A 17269-nucleotide genomic window follows, 5' to 3' on the forward strand; every position below is an offset into this window, starting at 1 on the left:
TCCGGGACATGTCCGCATTCGTTTCAATCTGCGTTGGAGTTTATCGATTGAAATTTAAGAAGTTTTGAAAATGTACAGAGCTCAACACGAAACTTTAAAATTGTTGGTTGGATGAATCTACCACTTTCAAATTTACTTTAATTCCATGCCAATTTTTCATATACCTATTATAATTTTTGTCATTTTTTGTTATTTATGTCTTTTTTTCATTTTTGTCTCATTTTTGTCTCATTTTTGTCTTATTTTTGTCTTATTTTTGTCTTATTTTTGTCTCAATTTTGTCTCATTTTTGTCTCATTTTTGTTTTATTTTCGTCTCATTTTTGTCATTTTTGGCAGTTTTGTCATTTTTGTCATTTTTGTCATTTTTATCATTTTTGTCATTTTTGTCATTTTTGTCATTTTTGTCATTTTTGTCATTTTTGTCATTTTTGTCATTTTTGTCATTTTTGTCATTTTTGTCATTTTTGTCATTTTTGTCATTTTTGTCATTTTTGTCATTTTTGTCATTTTTGTCATTTTTGTCATTTTTGTCATTTTTGTCATTTTTGTCATTTTTGTCATTTTTGTCATTTTTGTCATTTTTGTCATTTTTGTCATTTTTGTCATTTTTGTCATTTTTGTCATTTTTGTCATTTTTGTCATTTTTGTCATTTTTGTCATTTTTGTCATTTTTGTCATTTTTGTCATTTTTGTCATTTTTGTCATTTTTGTCATTTTTGTCATTTTTGTCATTTTTGTCATTTTTGTCATTTTTGTCATTTTTGTCATTTTTGTCATTTTTGTCATTTTTGTCATTTTTGTCATTTTTGTCATTTTTGTCATTTTTGTCATTTTTGTCATTTTTGTCATTTTTGTCATTTTTGTCATTTTTGTCATTTTTGTCATTTTTGTCATTTTTTGTCATTTTTGTCATTTTTGTCATTTTTGTCATTTTTGTCATTTTTGTCATTTTTGTCATTTTTGTCATTTTTGTCATTTTTGTCATTTTTGTCATTTTTGTCATTTTTGTCATTTTTGTCATTTTTGTCATTTTTGTCATTTTTGTCATTTTTGTCATTTTTGTCATTTTTGTCATTTTTGTCATTTTTGTCATTTTTGTCATTTTTGTCATTTTTGTCATTTTTGTCATTTTTGTCATTTTTGTCATTTTTGTCATTTTTGTCATTTTTGTCATTTTTGTCATTTTTGTCATTTTTGTCATTTTTGTCATTTTTGTCATTTTTGTCATTTTTGTCATTTTTGTCATTTTTGTCATTTTTGTCATTTTTGTCATTTTTGTCATTTTTGTCATTTTTGTCATTTTTGTCATTTTTGTCATTTTTGTCATTTTTGTCATTTTTGTCATTTTTGTCATTTTTGTCATTTTTGTCATTTTTGTCATTTTTGTCATTTTTGTCATTTTTGTCATTTTTGTCATTTTTGTCATTTTTGTCATTTTGTCATTTTTGTCATTTTTGTCATTTTTGTCATTTTTGTCATTTTTGTCATTTTTGTCATTTTTGTCATTTTTGTCATTTTTGTCATTTTTGTCATTTTTGTCATTTTTGTCATTTTTGTCATTTTTGTCATTTTTGTCATTTTTGTCATTTTTGTCATTTTTGTCATTTTTGTCATTTTTGTCATTTTTGTCGTTTTTGTCATTTTTGTCATTTTTGTCATTTTTGTCATTTTTGTCATTTTTGTCATTTTTGTCATTTTTGTCATTTTTGTCATTTTTGTCATTTTTGTCATTTTTGTCATTTTTGTCATTTTTGTCATTTTTGTCATTTTTGTCATTCTTGTCATTTTTGTCATTTTTGTCATTTTTGTCATTTTTGTCATTTTTGTCATTTTTGTCATTTTTGTCATTTTTGTCATTTTTGCCATTTTTGTCATTTTTGTCATTTTTGTCATTTTTGTCATTTTTTGATAAGATATCTACAGTTTTTTTCGGCTTACATCTTTAATCTATTTCAATTTTTTTGAGATGATGGAGAGTAATTTTGTAATTTTATAAATCAAAATACATTGTGGCATTTGCCACTTCTTGAATTTTTCTTTCAAGCAAATCCAGATATGGTGTTCTTATCGTTCGAATTTGGGTTATGAAATGTATAGGGATATGTCTGATTTAGATATGTTACCTATCTGTTCCGGAGAATAATCCAAGTCGGAAATTAACTATTGAAAAAAGTGACACGAAGCTGGTTACCGATGCATGAGAAAATTCAGTCGACGACAACGTTAGCCATCTCTTTCTTCTTATGTAGTAATAAGCAGCAGCAGAAAGCGCATTTCCATTGGCAAAAGGATTCATAACCAGATTTATGATTCGAGCATTGGGGACGAGTGAGTGAATTAGGGAGGGGCAAAAGACGGAAGCTGTGTTGCTCCCATGAATAAAAGCACAGATTTTGGCTTCCACGGTGTAGATTTCTGGCTGCTGAGTAAAACATGAGTCGACCTCCTGCCCCCGGCCCTTTCTTCGTTTTGATCTCTTCCTGGTTCCTTTTTTCTTTCCATTTTTTTTTCCTCGCCTTTGCTCGTATGGAAAGCACGAAAAAGGAACACATGTGAAATGTGATTCGGCGCCAGTGAAGCATATACACATTTTCCTCATTTAAAAAGATTATTTATGGTGCTTAGAAGCGTGGGCGTAAAAAATATTCCAATCTTCCTTGACAAGCTGCACCGATTTTTTTGCTCTCTCTCTCTCTGCTCTGTTCACGTTTCTTTTCGTCTGCACATTTCCGGCTTGGTGCTGCTGAGGCTTGGATTTTTTGCCTTCGCCCGTATATTTTTGATAGGCAATTTTTGCCCTACTACACTGTACTCTGATCTGATGTACAATGTAGGGTTGGTTGTGTGAAAAGACGGATTCCCTAATTCGGTTGAAATGAGCTGTCAAAGTGGATGTCATTTGTTTATGAGTGGTTTTTCCGGGTACTTGATATTTTGTTGGATGATTATGGGCTGCGATAACCGGCAATTTCACGACAAGTATTGATTAGTTTTTTCACACCACTTTGCATTGAAGTATGTAGATACCCTTTTCTGAGGTAGAGTTTGATACTTCAAAATAACTGAATGAATATTTCCTAAAACAAAATAGAGGATTAATTTGTAGTAGAATTCTGATAAAATAAGAATAATCTCATCAGGGGCAATATGATTTGTTCTAGCAAATTATCTTCATGCCTCTACCACTTTCTACCTCATTATCATAGTGAGACAATTTTTTTTTCTTTCATCCATTCCAATCAATCCATACTGAAAATTTTTCAACAAATGCGAATATCTATCTGGGATGAGAAAAATCACCAGCTAGCAAGGAAAATGAAAAATGAAAAATACAAACGATCTAGCAAGTGCCGGAAGCGATTGAAAACAATTCTTCGATTTATTGCTCGGAACTGTTGTTTTTTCTGTACCTTTGGTTGGAGAGAGGAAAAATCGAAACTAAGAGGAAGAGGAATTGCAATAAAAATCATAGAAATCCGTGAATCTCTGCTTGAGTCAAATAAATGTAGAAAGGGTTGGTAAAGCTTAGTTCTTTTAGAAATGGGACAGTTACGAATGCCTGTATCTCAAAAACCATTCTTTTGAACCAAATACTTTCTATGAAGAAAATGAAGGTAATGTTATGATATTTCATGAAAAAATTTGAAAAAAAATATTTACCGTTTTTTGTTAAAGAAATTTCTACTTTATTCTTGGTATCTCCCATTGGCCGGCGCACACTTTTTTCAGTCATGGTATTGATCAGTTTCTCCAACTTATACTTCGTAAAATCTATATTTTAGGTGGCTTCACCCTCCTTCTTCAATTTCTGATAATTTTTGGTCCAATACTTCTCTGGAAACTGGAAACTGGAAGCATTTAAGTGGATACAGTTGTTTCGAAATGAACAAATTTGATTATTTTTGACCACATTTTTGAACGTTTTTTTTTCGGTACCGGTTTTACAGCTTAAGAGCTTTGGAACTATCAAAAAATGGTTGTTTGAGGTTGGATTTCTATGAGTCATCACTAGGCAACACTTTCAGCTTATCGGAGAAAATTGTTTTGGATATTTCAGCGGTCTACCCTTAGTTTTTCGTTTATTGAAAATTAAAAATGCTGGTATGAGACTTGACTTCCCTGATGATCCTTAACCGTTGTTGCCGATCATTTTCTTCACTACAATGCTTGATTTGAACTTTGTGGACATTATTGACAGTGTTTGCATACTTATCCACCACAAAAACTCAGTAATTCTTTGAATAATCAACGGTTTTGTCAGCTATCAATTTGATAATGACGAACTTTAAAGGAAACTGTGCAAAATTATTTTTTTCTTTTTCTCTTACATCGTACATATCTCAAAAACGCGTAAATTTTAAATTTTGAAAAAAATAGGTCGAATAGTACTTTTTACAGGCAACAAAATGCTGTCAAAATTTTTAATATCCAATAACTAGTTAACGAGCTATTAGCAAATGAAAGTGTCCCATTTCTAAAAGAACTAAGCTTTACAAATGACTGATTGTGCTCCGGGTTAAACGTAGAGATTCAGTTGAATAATAAATTTGTTAGTGTTTGAGTTGATTTAAATGATAAAGATTTAAGTAATTTGACTAAACATTATGAATTTTTCTCTTGGAGAATTTCAGAAGAAAAAATTATTAGAAGGAAACAGATACAGTGAATTAAAACGAAAATTTGTATCATTTTAACTAATAAAAACCAAAAATATTTTTTCATAACAAACTTTAGGGCACGTGTGCTGTTTTAGTTGCGAACAGTTATTTGTAAGTTTATATCTGAGAATCGAATTGCAAGGATGATAAACACGCCCTCTCAAGGTTTTAAATTTAGAGGACTGTCACTTTTTTACTTAAGAATAAAGGAAAAATAGAAAAAAAACATTTATATTATTTCAATAAACGGTAAACACATTTTAACAAACTTCTATGAACTTAAAGAAAAAAGCACCCAAGGTTAACCAAAATAAGTTCAATTTTCCTAAATCTGAAGCGAGGTGCTTTCAGAATTCCAATAATCATTTCTGAAGAGATGGTTTACAAAATTTGTAAAAGGAAGCAAACATTTAGAATCAGGATTATTAAGGTATGTTGTTCCATTTATTACCAGTTGATGGCAGACTGAAGATTGCGACATCGAGCAAGATTTTTACCCAGTCTCCTTTCGATAAATTAGTAAGGCATCAGCTAGCTAGCTATTCAGTATGGGAGAGTGGGGAATCATGGGCCACTTTTTTTCGTTGTTCCATTACTTCTTTATTATGAAAGATAAAATTAAAATAAAAAATGGTATGGTTTTCTACATTTTCAAGGTATCATTAGGTATTTTTTGAAAATTTTTAATAAGTTATTTTCCCCAAATTGTGACTGTTTGAAAAAAGCAATATTTTTTGGATTTTGAAAAATGGTGAGGAATCGTGGGTCACCAAATCCAAATTGACCAAATAACATGCAAAGTTTATGAGTTGACCCAAAAGTGTGATTTCCTTATTCATTACGTTATTTTAAAGCAATTTTCAGATGATGAAATAAAAAAGAGAGATGTGTATGATCGCATAGATTCCAAAACCTGGCTCGCGAACGTTTTGGCAAAATTTCTTATATAGGATGGACAAAATATTTTTCATAACTCTTCATTTGGCAGAAGAAAACTTTGCAGATAGGTAAAACTTATTTTAAGTTCTGAATGTGTATAAAAACATAAAAATATAGGTGATTCAAGATGTGTGGCCCACGATTCCCCACAAGCTATGATTTGCAAATTGGTTGCGTTTGTGTGACTTATTGATGTTTCATCAAAAATTCCAATGGGCTTGTGATATAGCTCAGTTGGCAAGTCTGTTGTCTTCTGAGCCGATGTCCGCGAATTCGAGCCCAAGAGTAAACATCGAACACAGTTGTACCGGATAAGTTTTTCAATAACGATCCGCCAACTGTAACGTTGATAAAGTCGCGAATGCCATAAAGATGGTAAAACGACTATAATCGAAACAAAAAAAAAAAAAAAAAAAAAAATCAAAAATTCCTTTTCCACGTGAAAGATCATGACAAAACTAAGATCATAAGCGTATGAGCATATTTTGTTATGCACTTTAGGTTCCCCATCGATGAAAAGTTGAGCTAAGTTTTAATAATGAAACCATTTGTAACAAAATATGGAATTTGCTTTCATCGATGGTTAAAATCTTTGCATTTGTGTATAAGTCTGGTAGATCATTTCATTTGATTTGATTTTTAGGAGACCCTTCAATTTCTTACAAAATTTATTCTGTACTAAAATCAAACAAGCTCAAATTTCCAAACTCTTTTGCAATTCAAAGACCATATATAACCTTTGATGAAAATAAATGAAATTTTCAAAAAAAAAAAAGAATTAAACATTTCCAGATTCAATTTGCTTGATGCAAGCTTAGACCAAAATTATGGTTTTAGTTTAAAATTTGTTTTTTTCAACCCGCAATATTAAAAGTGTGAAACAATACACCAAAAAAATAAAATTTTGTGCAGATTTTTTAGAAAAAAGTCAGGGCTGGTGGTTTCAGCAATAGTAAGATGTACGCTTTAGTGTTAAATAGAATTTAGATCTCTTCGAAGAAACATAAAAGTTTCACTGAGATCCTATATGTGTGTTCGTTTTCCATACAAAATTTTTGCATATACAATCAATTCCATAAAGGAAGTTCCGTGGATGGTTTTTTTTAAATGAAATTAGGGATTTTTCCATAAAACAGAACTTAGAAATTAGCTCAACTTCTACTTTATAAAGGCGATTTTCTGCTAAGTTTTGTGTACAAACTAATTTTGGTTAAAAATTTGAATTCTGGTAATTGAATTGACAAGCAAATATTTTAGATTATGATCGCTTGAATTCCCCAACAATTTTTGTGATTGTTAAACTCATTTACAATCTTAAATCTTTTTCGGTATCTAAATTCAAAAATTTAACTTTGAGCGTTTCCGAAGTTCTATACGATTACAAGAAATGCGATTTTCGAAAATTAATTATAGATCAGAATTTTGATGATCCAAGATTAAGAGCCCTCATTGATGAATCTATTATTTAAATTCTGTAGATCTTATTGAATTTAAATTCATTATTAATTTTTTTTAATGAAGCTGTATTTTAAATCTAAATTAAAATATGAATTTCAAATGATGAATCTCAGTTTTAAATTTTGGATCGCCATTTATAAGCTATAAATGTTTAAATTTTGTACAAGAATAAAGTTTAAGAACTTCGAATTCGAATATATTTTTTTTCTTTTTTTAATTCGGAAAACTATTATTAAAATATTGAAAATGCATATTATTTTCAAAACGACATTATTCAATTTTGATATGAAATGCAAAACTAAATTTGAACCAGGATGGATGTCAAAGCAGCTATTCATTTCTCGTTTTTTTTTATTATTCGAACTGAAAATCAAGAATCTGGATACAGAACCCGAAATACGAAAATAGAATTACAACTTTGGTTATGGGAATGTGAAACCAGAACTTCCGAAAAGGGTTTAATTTAATGTATTGTTCTGACCTGAATTTCTATGAACAAGTGAGAAAATTTTGAAAACTGTAGTTGAATTTTGAACTTGAGATGGGTTTTTGAGGTTTTGGCATTACTTATAAGTCTATATTGTTACTCTTGAATAACCGTACTCGATTATAATAATTTCATTATGAATTTATAATTTTGAGTGTAGAGTAGAATACCTCGCTTGTTTTTTTGAACCCTCATGGGGGGGGGGAGCTTAACCCCCAAACATCCCCAAAATTTAAATTCTACAGTACTGCTGACATTACAGCATGGGGAAAGTAAACAAATAGAAAAGTTTTCTAACTTTTTTTGCAGAAGTCAAAATAACTTGCGCTCTTATAAAAAATTGATAATTAAATGAAAAACTTCAAGGCGAGTTGCGAGAATAGCCTGCAAACATCGATAAGAATTTCAAGTAAGTTTAGAGGACAGCTTGGAATTCAAAGGCGAGTTGAGGAGTCATCTTGGAACTAAAAGGCGAGTTAAGACGACAGCTTGAAATTGAAAGTTGAGAGGACAGCCTGAACATTTCAATAAGAATTTCAAGCGAGTTGAGAGGACAGCCTCGAAGTACAGATAAGAATATCTAGCGAATTTAGAGAACATCTTGAATTTCACAGGTGAGTTGAGAGGACAGTTTGAAATTGAAAGACGAGTTGAGAGATCAGCCTGAAAAAATCGATAAGGATTTCAAGCGTGTTTAGAGGACAGTTTGGAATTGAATAGCTAGTTGCGCTAAGAGCCTTCAAGCGAATTGAGAGGGCAGTCTGGAATCCAAAAGCAAGTCGAGAAGACAGCCTGGAAGTATCGATAAGAATATCGAGCAAGTTGAAAGGACAGCTTGAAATTGAAAGGCGAGTTGAGACGACAACCTCAAAGTATCGATAATAATTCCAAGCGAGTTGAGAGGACATCTTGGAATTCAAAGGAGAGTTGAGAAGAAAGCTTGGAACTCAAGGGCGATTTAAGAGGAGTGCTTGAAATTCAAAGGTGAGTTGATAGCCTCAAAGTATCAACAAGTTTCTCATAATGATTATCGTTAGATTTTTTTTTTAAATGTTTGGAAGTTTTTCCTATGCAATTGAGGCAATATCCATATTTTACCTTTAAGAAGTTTGGCATTTGGATATTTTCTTCGTATTATTTTAACACATTAACTAAGAGTTTCTTGACAATTCAGTGCTAAATGAAATCTAAAAAAAAAAACATGAAAAATATTTGACATTAGAAATTTCAATTTTACTCAGAGATTAAAAATGTAATCATTTAATTATAACACCGTTTAATGTTACCCGTGTATCATATTCGTGGAAAAAAGCCCGGCAGTAAGTCAGTAACTTTCATAATTGTTTTTTTTTTTTGTAATTTCGGTCAATCAGCGCGTGAGTGAACCCGGTGAGACAGTGTGATGCAACTTTCGAATGTCGGACCAGCCTGCACAAACCAAAACATAAAAATATACGCAAATAATAACTTAAAAAATCAAAAAAATTTCGAAAACTCAGATGTTTCTCAAAAGTAAACAAAGGTTAACTAAATGCTTTAGTTTTATTTATTTACAGTGATTTGAATTCTCGAAATTGAGAAAACAGTATTTTCTTAATGTTTTGTCCAACGAAAACTGTTGAATTCACTCTTCTTTTTCCCTCCTTTTTTGAAGAAGAGTATAGCAATGTAAATGTCATACGCTAAAATAGATAACATTTCAGAGAACCTGCATTAAATTTTTGTAAGTATCACAAACTATTTAGAATTGCTTATGTTGTAGCAGTCCTCATATTGGAAAATTCAACATTTACTCTCCGCCTTAAAGTAGGCCCAGTTTGTCCGCCCCTCGATCGATCTCGAACATAATATCGATTCGCGCGATCGACGGTTTGAGCAATGCGGTTAGACACGCCAGAGGTCGCGTTCAGGCTTCCGAAAAGTACTGGCGAACGACAGTATTCTTGCGAAAGTCGCACATGCACCTCGATGAAAGCTTCCCGAATATTTCTTCCCCGACAGTTTTAAAAGGAGCGGTCGTGCGATGTACAGCGAGGCCTCGTTTCACCCCATGCGAGAGTTTGTTCGTGGGTATGAAAGTTTTTTAAGCTTCGTGACAGTTTTGGGAATATCTTCGTGACAGTTTTCAATGCGTTGAATTTCGCATAACAGTACTACTTACTCCGTCCGACTGTAGCCGAGATTCGCTCGAGCTGAGTTGATTTCGAACGAACATATTTTCCTTTTGCTTGAAGCTATTGCGGGTGGTGATCACCCCAATCACCCTCCCCTCCCCTCCTCTTTTCGCCTAACCTGCACCGGCACCACATATCGCGTTACGCGCCGATCGTATGCTGATGCTCGGTGCGAATAGATGGCTCGTTCGATCTATTCGAAACCGAGCAGCAGCGCATACGATCAGGCATGGGTACGGTATGGGCACGACAGTCGCCCGTGACAGTCCTGCCCAAACTGTCACGCCCTGCAGCCGACAGTTAGGATGAAATTATTTTCGAAACAGGAGGCATGAAGGGATGAAATCCGAACTGTCGGTTGGGTTCGCTACAGCTTAAAGCACAACACTTTCGGCAACGCATGCTTTGAGCAGATTGTTCAGATACAGCCTGGGTTCTCGCACGTGTGCGATGTAGCCGAAGCATAACGATTCGTTACCGACGGTACAGCAGCGAACCGAGTGGTAAGGAAAACCGAGACAGTTTGTTTGGCAAGGAAAAAGCTGTCATAGCACAGCTGTACTTTTCGGAAGCCTGGTGTTGAATCGTTTCAGCTAGAACCAATTAGCTACTGCGATCCTAATGAATTAGCCGAATCTCTAATCTCTTGAGATAATCTTTAGAGCTCTCGGGGATTATGAACTTCCGCCGAGGGCGTTTATAGCAAGATCACTTTCCCTGCACTGAGAGCTCAAGAAGACGATAAAACGTTTCTTGAGTGTGATCGGCAGTGTGCGTGGGCCGAGATTGATTGTGTCCGAATTTTGGTATATCAAAGCTAGGGAAGTTGCGTGCCTAGATAGAGCCACACGCTCTTTCGTTGCATCATAAAAACTGCAGGCACAGCACATTTTTCCCACCAGAAGCGGATCAATCCAGGGATCACGCAGCACTCCGCTGCTTAATTTTCCCGCCTCACCAGGAACACCTGACGTTCAGACCCGTCGGAAGCGAGGCGCTCCGTCAACATCGCGTCTCGGGGGAGTGCCGGGAACTCCACGTGGCCGTGTGGGCCAACAATTGTCACAGCCAACCAATTACCAACCCAAGTGCTGCTCAAGGTCAAGGCAAGGCTGCACAGCGTCGGTCGACGACCTTTGACCGCAGGTCAAACCACCGAGCACGTCAGCCAAAGCGCGTGGTTAAGCGAACGTCATTCGCCGACCCATCGACACCTTCACCGAGATTCGAAATCATCAGCCAGCATCCGAGAGATGACTCCTCAGCATTAGGAGGCGTCACCGCCTGCCAACAGCTCTCTCCATCGCCGCCAGGTAACAGGAGCACAGGGTCTGGTGAGTTCATTCCGTGAAAAAGCTCTTATAGCATCGACGGGGTCGCCATCGGATGACGAAAATGTGAATTTTTCCGTCGAAATATGCTTGCGGACGGTTAACATAGCCCCGTCACGAACATAATCCAGTCGAGAGGTCGAATTTCCCGTACCACCGTTTAGAGAAACCCCGCTGGTGCAGCATAAAAGCCCGGGTGCGACAAGCTATGTTGCTTTAAAGCTTGTCGCATAAAACACGCACGATTTGGGGGGAATACATTTAGGCATTAACGAGTCGCACGCATGATAGGATAGGTAGAATTTGAATGCTTTAAATGTTAGGATTTAGGAAATAAATAATTAAAATTGTAATTGTCATTTGATTTCTTTCTTACTTAATTGAAAATTTTGACCGAACTGTGGTACTACGTCTCAGTACACAGTGTGGTAGTCCGGGGTAGGACCTGTGGGGTTCGAGGGCAATTAAGCTGTCGTTTGCATTTGGGATTCGGGAGGTCGTCAGCTCAGTGATGAGATTGCCAGGTATGGGCGATCTATAACTGAGTTGTTCTAAGGATTTTAGGTTGATTGGTAGCAATTTCGTCATGTGTTAGTTTCGTCACTTTTTGGGTTAGCTGTTTGGAGAGCCCTATCTGATCCGATCCTTAAACACTCGCCCTTATGGACTCGCCCTCAGCGGAGTCCCACCGGGCATATTAAACCGTGGCGTACGATCTCCTCCTTTAGGCTAGTGAAGTAAACAATGTGCAACTCGAGACCCCATACACCCAACCTTCGGGTAGTGGTCATATCACCTCTTGTCTGCAACTCCGATTCTCTACCTCCCCGTGGTGCTAGCTGGGGTGCGAGCAACCTTAGCGGAGATCGGGTACCCAACCCCGGTGGATGCTTTGGTCGCATGCAGAATGAGTTAGGGGGCTTCGTACGCGTCTGTTCTCCATGTTAGGGGCGGCGTACGGAGTGCAACAGCGTCCTGGTGGTGTTCGGGACCCAAAACAGCAACATCACGACGGTCCTCCTGCGAGATAGTGGGGTTAGCTGCGGGCCTTGCGAGCCTGTGACTACTAAAAAACTTAAGCAACGAATAACGAACAACAAATTTCGGATGGAAATCGGCAAAGACCCACGCGACGAAAAGGGACTAACGATTGGAAACTTGGAACATGGAACTGCCGATCTCTAAATTTTGTGGGCAGTACCCACGTGCTCTCCAACGAATTGAAGAGCCGCAAATTCGACATCGTAGCGCTGCAGGAGGTATGCTGGAAGGGCTCCACGGTACGAACGTACCCAGATGGTCGTGCCATCTACCAGAGCTGCGGCAACACACACGAGCTTGGAACAGCTTTTATAGTGATGGGAAAGATGCAAAAGCGCGTGATCGGGTGGTGGCCGATCAACTCACGAATGTGCCGATTGAGAATCAAGGGCCGGTTCTTCAACATCAGCATCATCAACGTGCACAGCCCTCACCTTGGAAGTACCGGTGACGACAAAGACGAATTCTACGCGCAGCTGGAGCGTGAATACGACCGTTGCCCAAAACATGATATCAAGATCGTCATCGGGGATTTCAATGCTCAGGTCGGCCAGGAGGAGGAATTCAAACCGACAATTGGAAGGTTCAGTGCGCACCAGCTGACCAACGAAAACGGCCTCAGACTTATCGATTTCGCCGCCTCCAAACGAATGGCCGTACGTAGTACCTTTTTTCAGCACCGCCTCCCACACAAGTACACCTGGAGATCACCGTACCAAACTCAATCACAGATCGACCACGTTTTGATCGACAGCCGGCACTTCTCGGACATCATCGACGTCAGATCTTGTCGGGGCGCCAACATCGAGTCGGACCATTATCTGGTGATGGTGAAGATGCGCCCAAAACTCTCCGTAGTGAACAACACACGAAACCGGCGCCCGCCTCGGTTAAATATCGCGCGACTGAAGCAACCTGAGGTCGCGGCAGACTACGCGCAATCGGTCGAAGCAGCGCTGCCGGCAGAGGGCGAGCTTGACGAAGCCCCTCTCGAGGACTGTTGGGATACCATCAAAACAGCCATCAACAGTGCTGCGGAGAACGTCATCGGTTATGTGGAGCGATCTCGACGGAACGACTGGTTCGACGAGGAGTGTAGGAGGGTGATGGACGAAGAGAATGCCGCGCGGGCGGCAGTAGTGCAGAGAGGCACCCGTCGAAATGTGGAAAATCACCGACAGCGGAAGAGGCAGCGAGTCCGACTTTTCCAGGAGAAAAAGCGCCGCCTGGAGGAGGAGGAGCTCGAGGAGCTGGAGCAGCTGCATCGTTCCCAAGAAACACGAAAGTTCTATCAGAAACTCAACGCATCCCGCAAAGGCTTCGTGCCGCAAGCCGAAATGTGCCGGGATAAGGACGGGGGTATCCTGACGGACAATCGTGAGGTGATCAAAAGGTGGAAGCAGCACTTCGATGAACACCTGAACGGCGCACATGCAGGAGATCAAGACGGTGGGGGAAGGTACATCGCCGGTGTAGCCAACGATGAAGACGAGCCACTCCCAACGATGAGTGAAGTTAAGGAAGCCATTCGCCAGCTGAATAGAAACAAGTCGGCTGGAAAGGATGGCATCGCAGCGGAACTCATCAAAATGGGCCCGGACAGGTTGGCCGATTGCCTACACCGGTTGATAATCCGGATCTGGGACATTGATCAGCTACCGGAGGAGTGGAAGGAGGGGGTAATATGCCCCATCTACAAGAAGGGCGACAAATTGGACTGTGAGAACTACCGAGCGATCACTGTCCTCAATGCCGCCTACAAAGTGTTGTCCCGAATCCTACTCCGCCGCCTAACGCCACAAGCAAACAGATTCGTGGGAAGTCATCAGGCCGGCTTCATGGAGGGACGGTCTACGACGGACCAGATATTCACATTACGGCAAATCCTCCAAAAATGCCGTGAACACCAAGTCCCTACGCATCATCTATTCATCGACTTCAAAGCCGCATACGACACGATCGACCGTAACGAGCTATGGAAAATCATGGACGAGAACGGCTTTTCCGGGAAGCTGATCAGACTGATCAAGGCGACGATGGATGGAACGCAGTGCTGTGTGCGGATTTCGGGTGAATTGTCGAGTTCATTCGAATCGCGCAGGGGGCTTCGACAAGGTGATGGTCTATCCTGCATGATGTTCAACGTGGCGCTAGAAGGTGTTATTCGACGAGCGGTGGGCGAAATGCGGGGCACGATTTTCAACAGATCCAGTCAACTTATCTGCTTTGCCGATGACATTGATATAGTCGGCAGATCATCTGTGGCGGTGGAGGAGATCTACCGCAAACTGAAACGCGAAGCAGGAAGGATTGGGTTGATGATTAATACGTCCAAGACGAAGTACATGCTGGCCTGCGGATCCGAGACCGACCGAACCCGCTTGTCCAGTAATAACAAGGTCATGATCGACGGCGACGAGCTGGAGATAGTCGAAGACTTTGTCTATCTCGGCTCACTGGTGACCGCAGACAATGACACCAGCCGTGAGATCCGGAGGCGAATTATCAGCGGAAGTCGTGCCTACTATGGACTCCACAAGCAACTGCGGTCGAGAAGACTTAGCCCTCGCACAAAGTGTAACCTGTATATGACGCTTATTAGACCGGTTGTTCTCTACGGGCACGAGACATGGATATTGCTCGAGGAGGACCTGCGTACACTCGGAGTATTCGAGCGACGAGTGTTAAGAACCATCTTTGGCGGCGGACAGGAGAACGGAGTGTGGAGGCGAAGGATGAACCACGAGCTCGCGCGACTCTACGGCGAACCCAGTATCCAGAAGGTGGTTAAGGCTGGCCGGATACGCTGGGCAGGACATGTTGCGAGAATGCCGGACGACTGTCCTGCAAAACAGGTGTTCGCTACGAATCCGGTAGGAACAAGAAGAGCGGGGGCGCAACGAGCGAGGTGGTTAGACCAAGTGGAGCGTGATCTGGCGAACGTGGGGTGCCCGAGAAATTGGAGAACGGTTGCCATGGACCGAGTGAATTTTAGGAATTATGTTCGTCAAGTTATGTCGTAAGACGGAATACTATGTAAATAAAAATAATAAACGATCTCCTAACGGAGTGGCGCCTCAATCGTACGCCAGTAAGGAATCGGTCAGTGGCGGCCACAATGTCCATCACTGTACATTTTACAAACGTTTGAAACGCAATCAAAAAAGTATACACAAATCGTTTGGCATTATTGACTCCGAATTGATCGATTTCATCCTTCACACTTTTGGCTCTGAGGATCTCACGACTTCAAAATTATTTGCTTTATAAACAAAACTCAAAAACAAAATACCGTCAAACGGAGCATCATGCAATAGCGGTGTTAGACGCAATATTTGTATACCACAGCACTTATACAATTTTTATTTTCAAATTTTTATTTTTATTTTAATACATTTTGTTATTCAATGATTACAAAATGATTATGACATACTTTTACACATCCAGGGTTAACCTCATCCGTCCCGTTACAGTCCCAGTAGTGTTAATTTTACACTCCACTTCTGCCTAAAACCAATAGATCTCTCTTGTTTCTCAACCGATTTTAACGAAATTTTTAGTTTTGGAAACCTTGTAACGTAGTTCAAATATGCTTTTTAGACTACATGTTATTCACCAACACTTCAGTTTTCTTTTATTCAAAGTCTAAAAAAAAAATTTCGAAAAAACATGCTTCGGAAGAAAGACAGTAAATCGGCCAGAGATGCTCGAAAAAAAAATCACTAAGTGTCCTAAGAAAACTAAGAAAATTTAAATCAGAAGCTCAAAAACCATATTTGTGTAAAGTTTTGATACGCTAATTTAATTACATCACAAAAACCGGTATGAATTTGCCTTTCTGGTAAACATAAATTTATTTCGAAAATCTTGCGTGAATACACACAAAATCCTATGAAAAGTTAAATTAAAGTGCAAGAAAATCTGAAAAATTGTATACATACAGGCAAAAAGTTAGAAAACAGCTACCTTTAAAAATTTGTCAAAAATTCTATGTTTTTATTTAGAAAATCTAAAGGTGCAAAAATGTGCCAAAATACGTCAACTTTCTAATCCTCTTTTCAAAATTAATCTGGAGTGACTTAATAACTTTGACGGTTCATTGATTAAAAAGTAACGTTTCCGCACCATTTTATCAATAATGGAAAATTGTTGAAGGTGAATAATGTCTAAAAAACATTTTTTGTTATGTTACGAGGTTTCCAAAACTATTATTTTTGTGAAAATCGTTTAAGGTATAAGAAAGATATAGCAATTTTAAGCGAGGAGTGTTAAATTGACACTCGTGGTTTGGGGTTGGGAGTTTTGTCCTGTGCTCTCAGGATGCGTACATAAAAAAGTAATGATGCAAAATTCAAGATTTCACCCGAATAAAGTTACAAGTCGCCAAACTTTCAATATTGTCATATTGACAATCAAGGGTGGATTAGTGTTAAGCTATTATTTTTACCCCTAAATGTATGCACACTATGATATAGGTTTATTGACAGAAAATAATTTATTCTAACCCTACAAAAAATTTACTGCAATTGATAGTTTTATGCGTTATGGCATCACAAATTTATCAACGATTAAAAATTTTCCTACGTTTTGAATATATTCAACATAAAACTTTTTCGACTAAGTAAGTTAAGTGTTCGATCAACCTTAAAACTTTTGATCCTTAAGCTGAATGATTGAGTATCTGTGGACATAAATTTTTAGAAGCCTTAATAAAAAGTGTTGCATGAATCCCCAGTTGACGGTAAAGATTCCTTTATCCAGGATTCGGAAAAAGAATTCAATGTAACAGAACAAGTAAATAAAATCCCTTCTCATGAAATTCAATAATTCAATCTAGGATTTGAAACTAAACTGAAAAAGGAAAATTTGAATAAAAACATAATATAACTTGAAATATGTAATGAGGCATTTGCTGCGGAAACCACCAGGTCTTTGAGTCAACTAGGTTCTTTCATAAGTTTATTCCAAACCTTTGGAGGTTTAAGAAACATGTTCTTGTAACAGACTTAAAAATCATTTAAATCATTTAAAATTCTTAGGATACTTACACATTATTACCAACTTTAAAGAACTATTTTTATGAAAAATTTCGAAACATAACGTCCAAAATAAAAAAATAAAAAAAAATCGAGTTGAATGTTTGCTTAAAATAGAAAAAGCGTGTATTGATAAGCATAGC

The 17269-nt window shown here is 37.8% G+C and overlaps 1 protein-coding gene across 1 annotated transcript in view; it reads left to right on the top strand.

Annotated features, from left to right (window-relative positions):
* Window positions 1–7807: 7807 nt before the first annotated feature.
* The window catches only part of LOC129753851 (uncharacterized), a 28665-nt gene continuing 19203 nt past the window's right edge, over window positions 7808–17269 (top strand). Inside the window, exons 1-2 of the mRNA XM_055749698.1 lie at window positions 7808–7816; window positions 10680–11052. Coding sequence (XP_055605673.1) covers window positions 7808–7816; window positions 10680–11052 — 382 coding nt within the window. The remainder of the gene's footprint in view (window positions 7817–10679; window positions 11053–17269) is intronic.

Source organism: Uranotaenia lowii, chromosome 3, assembly GCF_029784155.1.
Source record: "Uranotaenia lowii strain MFRU-FL chromosome 3, ASM2978415v1, whole genome shotgun sequence".
NCBI classification, from domain to species: domain Eukaryota; kingdom Metazoa; phylum Arthropoda; class Insecta; order Diptera; family Culicidae; genus Uranotaenia; species Uranotaenia lowii.